The following is a 10,166-nucleotide window of genomic DNA, read 5'->3' as shown; positions in this document are numbered from 1 at the left end:
ATATGCAGTGTAATGAGGGGCAGGTGGGGTATATGAGGTATAATGAGGAGCAGGAGGGGTATATATAGAGTAATGAGGGGCAGGTGGGGTATATGAAGTGTAATGAGGGGCAGGAGAGGTATATATAGAGTAATGAGGGGCAGGAGGGGTATATATAGAGTAATGAGGGGCAGGAGGGGTATATATAGAGTAATGAGGGGCAGGAGGGGTATATGAGGTATAATGAGGGGCAGGAGGGGTATATAAGGTGTAATGAGGGGTATATATAGAGTAATGAGGGGCAGGTGGGGTATATATGGTGTAAGGAGGGGTAGGAGGGGTATATATAGAGTAATGAGGGGCGGGAGGTGTATATGAGGTGTAATGAGGGGCAGGTGGGGTATATGAGGTATAATGAGGGGCAAGTGGGGTATATGAAGTATAATGAGGGGCAGGAGGGGTATATAAGGTGTAATGAGGGGTATATATAGAGTAATGAGGGGCAGGTGGGGTATATGCGGTGTAATGAGGGGCAGGAGGGGTATATATAGAGTAATGAGGGGCAGGAGGGGTATATGAGGTGTAATGAGGGGTATATATAGAGTAATGAGGGGCAGGTGGGGTATATATGGTGTAATGAGGGGCAGGAGGGGTATATATAGAGTAATGGGGGGTATATGAGGTATAATGAGGGGCAGGAGGGGTATATGAGGTGTAATGAGGGGTATATATAGAGTAATGAGGGGCAGGTGGGGTATATATGGTGTAATGAGGGGCAGGAGGGGTATATATAGAGTAATGAGGGGCAGGAGGTGTGTATGAGGTGTAATGAGGGGCAGGTGGGGTATATGAGGTATAATGAGGGGCAGGTGGGGTATATGAGGTATAATGAGGGGCAGGTGGGGTATATGAGGTGTAATGAGGGGCAGGAGGGGTATATATAGAGTAATGTAGTCGTGGTGTAAAGGACAGAGTATGATTACTGATTAGTAAAAGAAAACAAATACTGAGCAACATCCCCAAACAGGTAATTTCAACTTTAAACTTGTCATTTATTTTGTACGCTCTGGACATGGCTACTACTAACAAATGCACAGAAACATTTTTTAAAGCTATGTCTGCAAATGCTAGGAGCTTAGGAGACAAAATTCCAGAGCTAATTGCGATAATGACAAGGGATAACCTGGATTTTGTGGCTATTACAGAGTCTTGGTGCAATGAGAATCATGACTGGGACTTAACTATACCAGGATACAATTTATTTAGGAAAGATAGAATAGGAAGAATAGGAGGAGGGGTAGCAATGTATGTGAAAAAAAGCATAAATGCCACTTTAATACAAAATATTGAAGCCAAAACTGAGGCCCTTTGGGTCACCATAGAAACTGGGAAGAAGGACATTATTCGCATTGGGGTGATCTATAGACCACCAGGCCAGGGGCAGGATTTGGACAGGAACCTATTGTTGGACATCTCTAAAATGGCTTTTAAGGGAGAAGTCATAATCATGGGAGACTTTAATTTACCTGATGTAAATTGGGAGGGGTCTTTTGCAAGTTCAGCTACAAGTGGCAAATTTCTACATTCCTTACAGGGAGCATCTCTCAAGCAATTGGTGAGGGAGCCCACTCGCAAAGACTCAATATTAGATCTAATTCTTACAAATGGTGATAGAATATCTGATATATATGTGGGTGAGCACCTGGGATCCAGTGATCATCAAGCAGTATGGTTTAGTATAAAGACAGGATCCAACTCCTCTCACACAAAAACAAAGGTGTTGGATTTTAGAAATGCAGACTTTGCAAAAATGGGGAGATGTTTAAGTGATTCATTGGCAGACTGGAGGAACTTGGAAGGGATGCAGGAGAGGTGGAAAAAAATTAAAAGTGCATTACTAAGTGTAACAGACCTTTGTATCAAAATGGTTAGGAAAAGCACCAGGAAAAGGAAGCCAGTGTGGTTCACAAAAGTAGTATCAACTAGTGTGAAAGCAAAAAAGATGGCTTTTAGGAAATACAAACAGACTCAAAATAATAACGACAAAGAGGAGTATCTGGACAGACGGAAGGATGCTAAGAAAGTGATCAGACGTGCAAAGGCAGAAGCTGAGGAGAAAATGGCCCAGTCAGTAGATAAAGGGGGCAAAACTTTTTTTAAGTATATAAGTGAAAGGAGAAAATCAAATGGAGGAATAATAAGACTTAAGACAGAGAGTGGGCATTTGGTGGAGGGAGACAAGGCAATAGCAGATCACCTAAATAATTATTTTTGCTCAGTATTTACTACAGAAGAAGGGATGGGGCCACAGTTAAATTGCAAGGACATTCATAAAAAGAAGGTAGATGAAAATACATTTACAGAGGAGAAGGTCCTAACAGAACTTTCAAAACTAAAAGTGGATAAATCAATGGGACCAGATGGAATACACCCAAGGATACTCAAAGAGCTAAAAGATGTCCTGGTTACACCTTTAACAGAATTATTTAACCAGTCACTAAATACAGGTGATATTCCAGAGGACTGGAAAAGAGCAAATGTAGTTCCACTGCACAAAAGTGGAAGCAAGGAAGAAGCAAGTAACTACAGACCAGTAAGCCTTACATCAGTAGTAGGGAAAGTAATGGAAAAACTATTAAAAGAAAGAGTAGTGGAATATCTTAAATCAAACAACTTACAGGATCCAAAACAGCATGGATTTACTGGTGGGAGATCATGCCAAACAAATCTTATTGACTTTTTTGACTCTGTGATGAAAATAATAGATCAAGGGGGAGCTGTAGATGTAGCATATCTAGACTTTAGTAAGGCATTTGACACTGTCCCACATCACAGACTGCTAAATAAACTTGAAAGCCTGGGGGTGGATTATAAATTAGTGAAATGGATAAGAACCTGGTTGCAGGATAGGAAACAGACAGTTGTAGTTAATGGAGTGCAATCTATGGAGGGAAATGTTACCAGTGGAGTACCCCAGGGATCTGTACTTGGTCCAGTTCTCTTTAATATCTTTGTTGGTGACATTGCAGATGGTATTGAAGGGAAGATATGCCTTTTTGCAGATGATACAAAGATATGCAACAGGGTAGACACACCGGGAGGGGTCAAACAAATGATTGATGACCTAGGTAGGCTTGAGAAATGGTCAAGAATGTGGCAACTACAGTTTAATGCTAAAAAATGCAAAATCATGCACTTGGGTCTCAAAAACCCAAAGGCTAAGTATAGTATCAAGGGTACTATAATGGAAACTACTGAGGAGGAAAGAGATTTAGGAGTCACTATTTCAAGTGACTTGAAGGCAGGAAAGCAATGCAACAAAGCAATGAGAAAGGCAAGTCAGATCCTTGGTTGCATAGGGAGAGGAATCAGTAGCAGGAAAAAAGAAGTGATAATGCCACTGTATAGGTCATTGGTGCGGCCCCATCTGGAATACTGTGTCCAGTTCTGGAGACCCTATCTCCAGAAGGATATAAATACATTAGAGAGTGTACAAAGAAGGGCAACTAAAATGGTGCATGGCCTACATCACAAAACTTACCCAGAAAGGCTAAAAGATCTTAACATGTATAGTTTGGAGGAGAGAAGGGAAAGGGGGGACATGATGGAGACTTTCAAATATATAAAGGGTCTTAACAAAGTTCAGGAGGGAAACATTCTTCAAAGGAAAAGAAGTATTAGAACTCGAGGGCATACATTGAGACTGGAGGGGGGGAGGTTCAGGGGAAATTTAAGGAAAAATTACTTCACAGAAAGGGTAGTGGATAAGTGGAATAGTCTCCCATCAGAGGTGGTAGAGGCTAAGACTGTAGGGCAATTTAAACATGCTTGGGACAGGCATATGAATATCCTTACAAAGAATCAAGGTTAAAAAAGGGTTGAGATTACCTAAAGGATAAAATAAAAAAGGGGCAGACTAGATGGGCCAAGTGGTTCTTATCTGCCGTCAAATTCTATGTTTCTATGTTTCTATGTAATGAGGGGCAGGTGGGGTATATGAGGTATAATGAGGGGCAGGAGGGGTATATATGGTGTAAGGAATACAGGGAGCGGTATAATGAGGAGTGATAAATGAATGCCAGGACCTCACTCTCTGTCACTAGGGCCGCCGTTGCTATGGACGTCACGTGCACCGGAAGTAATAGAGATACGGGCGTACTGCAGCGCCATGATGGTTCCGGGTGTGCGGGTGTCAGTGTGAGGTACGGGTCACAGTCCGGGTCAGGACACGGTTCCCGGTACAGGGTAATGACGCCCCCGGAGGGGCAGCTGGAATAAGATGCCAGGACAGGAGTTCCCGTCTCCGCATGCCCGGCCCTCTGCCCACAGGTAAGATGGCGGCCGGTGACTCCGCCCCCTCCGTCACGTGCTGCCCCAGCGTCTGTGTTCGTTGCCATTTCCGTTTCCGGAACCGTCCGATTCTGCCGGGAGCCGCTGAGATACCGCACGTGTCCGGAGATGGGGGCCTACCTGTCCCAGCCCAGCACCAGCAAGAGCTCCAGCGACGGCGGCAACCTGAGCCTCAGCTACGGCTACTCCGCCATGCAGGGCTGGAGGGTGTCCATGGAGGTGGGTGGTGCGCGACACCGGCCTTATCGTCCCTGGCCCCACCTACCTGTATCATCTCTGTCCCCTGTATCCCCGCCTACCTGTATCATCTCTATCCCCTCCTACCTGTATCATCTATGTCCCCTGTGTCCCCACCTACCTGTATCATCTCTATCCCCTGTGTCCCCACCTACCTGTATCATCTCTATCCCCTGTGTCCCCACCTACCTGTGTCCCCACCTACCTGTATCATCTGTGTCCCCTGTATCCCCTCCTACCTGTATCATCTCTATCCCCTCCTACCTGTATCATCTATGTCCCCTGTGTCCCCACCTACCTGTATCATCTCTATCCCCTGTGTCCCCTCCTACCTGTATCATCTCTATCCCCTGTGTCCCCACCTACCTGTATCATCTCTATCCCCTGTGTCCCCACCTACCTGTGTCCCCACCTACCTGTATCATCTGTGTCCCCTGTATCCCCTCCTACCTGTATCATCTCTGTATCCCCGCCTACCTGTATCATCTCTATCCCCTCCTACCTGTATCATCTGTGTCCCCACCTACCTGTATCATCTCTATCCCCTGTGTCCCCACCTGTGTCCCCACCTACCTGTATCATCTGTGTCCCCTGTATCCCCTCCTACCTGTATCATCTCTGTATCCCCTCCTACCTGTATCATCTCTGTATCCCCTCCTACCTGTATCATCTCTATCCCCTGTAACCCCACCTACCTGTATCATCTCTGTCCCCTGTATCCCCTCCTACCTGTATCATCTCTGTATCCCCTCCTACCTGTATCATTTCTATCCCCTCCTACCTGTATCATTTCTATCCCCTCCTACCTGTATCATCTCTGTATCCCCTCCTACCTGTATCATCTCTGTATCCCCTCCTACCTGTATCATCTCTGTCCCCTGTATCCCCCTCCTACCTGTATCATCTCTGTCCCCTGTATCCCCCTCCTACCTGTATCATCTCTGTCCCCTGTATCCCCCTCCTACCTGTATCATCTCTGTCCCCTGTATCCCCCTCCTACCTGTATCATCTCTGTCCCCTGTATCCCCCTCCTACCTGTATCATCTCTGTCCCCTGTATCCCCTCCTACCTGTATCATCTCTGTCCCCTGTATCCCCTCCTACCTGTATCATCTCTGTCCCCTGTATCCCCTCCTACCTGTATCATCTCTGTCCCCTGTATCCCCCCCTACCTGTATCATCTCTGTCCCCTGTATCCCCTCCTACCTGTATCATCTCTGTCCCCTGTATCCCCTCCTACCTGTATCATCTCTGTCCCCTGTATCCCCTCCTACCTGTATCATCTCTGTCCCCTGTATCCCCTCCTACCTGTATCATCTCTGACCCCTGTATCCCCTCCTACCTGTATCATCTCTGACCCCTGTATCCCCTCCTACCTGTATCATCTCTGTCCCCTGTGTCCCCACCTACCTGTATCATCTCTGTCCCCTGTATCCCCTCCTACCTGTATCATCTCTATCCCCTGTATCCCCTCCTACCTGTATCATCTGTGTCCCCACCTACCTGTATCATCTGTGTCCCATGTATCCCCTCCTACCTGTATCATCTCTGTCCCTTGTATCCCCTCCTACCTGTATCATCGCTGTATCCCCTCCTACCTGTATCATCTCTGTCCCCTGTATCCCCTCCTACCTGTATCATCTCTATCCCCTGTATCCCCTCCTACCTGTATCATCTGTGTCCCCTGTATCCCCTCCTACCTGTATCATCTGTGTCCCCTGTATCCCCTCCTACCTGTATCATCTGTGTCCCCTGTATCCCCTCCTACCTGTATCATCTCTGTCCCCTGTATCCCCTCCTACCTGTATCATCTCTGTCCCCTGTATCCCCTCCTACCTGTATCATCTCGGTCCCCTGTATCCCCTACTACCTGTATCATCTCTGTCCCCTGTATCCCCTCCTACCTGTATCATCTCTATCCCCTGTATCCCCTCCTACCTGTATCATCTGTGTCCCCACCTACCTGTATCATCTGTGTCCCATGTATCCCCTCCTACCTGTATCATCTCTGTCCCTTGTATCCCCTCCTACCTGTATCATCGCTGTATCCCCTCCTACCTGTATCATCTCTGTCCCCTGTATCCCCTCCTACCTGTATCATCTCTATCCCCTGTATCCCCTCCTACCTGTATCATCTGTGTCCCCTGTATCCCCTCCTACCTGTATCATCTGTGTCCCCTGTATCCCCTCCTACCTGTATCATCTCTGTCCCCTGTATCCCCTCCTACCTGTATCATCTCTGTCCCCTGTATCCCCTCCTACCTGTATCATCTCGGTCCCCTGTATCCCCTACTACCTGTATCATCTCTGTCCCCTGTATCCCCTCCTACCTGTATCATTTCTGTCCCCTGTATCCCCTCCTACCTGTATCATCTCGGTCCCCTGTATCCCCTCCTACCTGTATCATCTCGGTCCCCTGTATCCCCTCCTACCTGTATCATCTCGGTCCCCTGTATCCCCTCCTACCTGTATCATCTCGGTCCCCTGTATCCCCTCCTACCTGTATCATCTCGGTCCCCTGTATCCCCTCCTACCTGTATCATCTCGGTCCCCTGTATCCCCTCCTACCTGTATCATCTCGGTCCCCTGTATCCCCTCCTACCTGTATCATCTGTATCCCCACCATCCCGTATCATCTGTGTCCCCACCACCATCACTGTCCCCTATATCCTTCCCCTACTTGTATCATCTCTGTCCTCTGTATCCCCACCAACCTGTAGCATCTCTGTCCTCTGTATCCCCACCAACCTGTAGCATCTCTGTCCCCTGTATCCCCACCAACCTGTCATCTCTGTCCCCTGTATCCCCACCAACCTGTCATCTCTGTCCCCTGTATCCCCACCAACCTGTGTCATCTCTGTCCCCTGTATCCCCACCAACCTGTGTCATCTCTGTCCCCTGTATCCCCACCAACCTGTGTCATCTGTCCCCTGTATCCCCACCAACCTGTGTCATCTCTGTCCCCTGTATCCCCACCAACCTGTGTCATCTCTGTCCCCTGTATCCCCACCAACCTGTGTCATCTCTGTCCCCTGTATCCCCACCAACCTGTGTCATCTCTGTCCCTGTATCCCCACCAACCTGTCATCTCTGTCCCTGTATCCCCACCAACCTGTGTCATCTCTGTCCCTGTATCCCCACCTACCTGTGTCATCTCTGTCCCCCTGTGTCCCCACCTACCTGTGTCATCTCTGTCCCCTGTATCCCCACCAACCTGTGTCATCTGTCCCCTGTATCCCCACCTACCTGTGTCATCTCTGTCCCCTGTATCCCCACCTACCTGTGTCATCTGTCCCCTGTATCCCCACCTACCTGTGTCATCTCTGTCCCCTGTATCCCCACCTACCTGTGTCATCTCTGTCCCCTGTATCCCCACCTACCTGTGTCATCTCTGTCCCCTTGTATCCCCACCTACCTGTGTCATCTCTGTCCCCCTGTATCCCCACCTACCTGTGTCATCTCTGTCCCCCTGTATCCCCACCTACCTGTGTCATCTCTGTCCCCCTGTATCCCCACCTACCTGTGTCATCTCTGTCCCCCTGTATCCCCACCTACCTGTGTCATCTCTGTCCCCCCTGTATCCCCACCTACCTGTGTCATCTCTGTCCCCCCTGTATCCCCACCTACCTGTGTCATCTCTGTCCCCCTGTATCCCCACCTACCTGTGTCATCTCTGTCCCCCTGTATCCCCACCTACCTGTGTCATCTCTGTCCCCCTGTATCCACTAGGGGACACTGGAGAGCCGTTACACTGGGGATATAGTAGGTAGCAACTGGAAGCTGGAACTTTAAAATTCTAACACTGTGGTTAGCTCTTCCCCTACCCTTCCTGGTGGAATATATATATATATATATATATATATATATATATGTATATATATATGTATATATATATATATATATATATGTGTATGTATATGTATATATGTATGTATATATATATATATATATATATATGTATATATATATATATGTGTATGTATATATATATATGTATATATATATATATATGTGTATGTATATATATATATATGGTATATATATGTATGTATATGTATATATATATATATATATATATATATGTATATATATATATATGTGTGTGTGTGTATATATATATATATATATATATATATATATATATATATATATATATATATATATATATATATAGTATCCCATATCCAAATATTCCAAAATACGGACTTTTTTGAGTGAGACTGAGATAGTGAAATCTTTGTTTTTTGATGACTCAATGTACACAAACTTTGTTTAATACACAAACTTATTAAAAATATTGGCTAAAATGACCTTCAGGCTGTGTGTATAAGGGGTTTATGAATCATAAATGCATTCTGTGCTTAGATTTAGGTCCCATCACCATGATATCTCATTATGGTATGCAATTATTCCAAAATACGGAAAAATCCGATATCCAAAATACCTCTGGTCCCAAGCATTTTGGATAAGGGATACTCAACCTGTATATGTGTGTGTGTGTGTATGTATGTATGTATATATATATATATATATATATATATATATATATATATATATATATATATATATATATATATATATATATATATATAATATTTATTTATTTATTTTCTGCTGCGGGGTACACTGGGCTCCACAAGGATTGGACAATCGGGTGTAGAGTAGGATCTTGATCCGAGGCACCAACAGGCTGAAAAGCTTTGACTGTTCCCAGAATGCACAGCGCCGCCTCCTCTATAACCCCGCCTCCCAGCACAGGAGCTCAGTTTTGTAGTTGGTGCTGCAGTAAGCAGGCACATAACAGAGGGGCTGCTCCAGGCAGCCCCAAGAAAAGCTTTTAATGAGGTAAAAAGTGAAGACTTCAAGGGCAGCAGCGGTGGTAAATGTCTTGTGACATTCTCTGCTGCAGCTCCAGCTCTCCCCAGCGGCGCTGTACACTCCCGAGCCCTGGTTGCCAGGTACCTACAGCGGAGGCTCTGGTTTTCTTCACATTAGACACACACGGCTGGGGCTCTCCAGGATCGTGTGGCTGCGCTTCGGGAGGTGGCGAGTGGGTCACGCTTGCGGGACCTGGTCATTATCGCGATCCAGCACGGTCAGTGGGAGGCGGGACGCGCGCGTGGACACTGGCGGTACAGGCGATCCCACTAGATCACCAGGGCATGGGTGCAGGTCAGGTTTTCTCTCTAAACCATTTTCAGTAGCCCACAGTACCCGGTGGTTTTGCCAGCAGGGGGATAAGGCTTAGACCTGAAGCCCCTCCCCCAACCCCAGGGCGCCATTTCCCGCAAATGTTCCCGCCCTGGAGCTGCATCTCTGTCTCTCCCTCACTCCCTGTCAGTGTCTGGGTGCCATTATCCCTCAGCTCACTGTTCCTGGGACTGCTTGGGCAAATCCTCCTATGTAAAGCCGCCTGGTTGTCAGCGCTGTGACTTTACATGACACTTAAGTATTCTACCTGCCTATTAGTCAGTGTTAGTAAGAAAGAGTGCATTTAGTCAGGGTTTATAGTACAATTACCCTGTGATATACATCCAGTTCTTACTGTGTACTGTTATATCTATTGTTATATAGCTGTGTAAGCTAGTCCAGTGCAGTATT

The 10,166-nt window shown here is 46.6% G+C and overlaps 1 protein-coding gene across 1 annotated transcript in view; it reads left to right on the top strand.

Annotated features, from left to right (window-relative positions):
- The first annotated feature begins 4,358 nt into the window (after window positions 1-4,358).
- The window catches only part of PPM1G (protein phosphatase, Mg2+/Mn2+ dependent 1G), a 64,411-nt gene continuing 58,603 nt past the window's right edge, over window positions 4,359-10,166 (top strand). The window contains exon 1 of the mRNA XM_063914902.1: window positions 4,359-4,548. Coding sequence (XP_063770972.1) covers window positions 4,438-4,548 — 111 coding nt within the window. The 5' untranslated portion in view covers window positions 4,359-4,437. The remainder of the gene's footprint in view (window positions 4,549-10,166) is intronic.

This window comes from Pseudophryne corroboree, chromosome 4 (assembly GCF_028390025.1).
Source record: "Pseudophryne corroboree isolate aPseCor3 chromosome 4, aPseCor3.hap2, whole genome shotgun sequence".
Classification (NCBI taxonomy): domain Eukaryota; kingdom Metazoa; phylum Chordata; class Amphibia; order Anura; family Myobatrachidae; genus Pseudophryne; species Pseudophryne corroboree.
The sequence above is the reverse complement of the archived record's forward strand: the minus strand, read 5'-3'. Positions and strand labels throughout refer to the sequence as shown.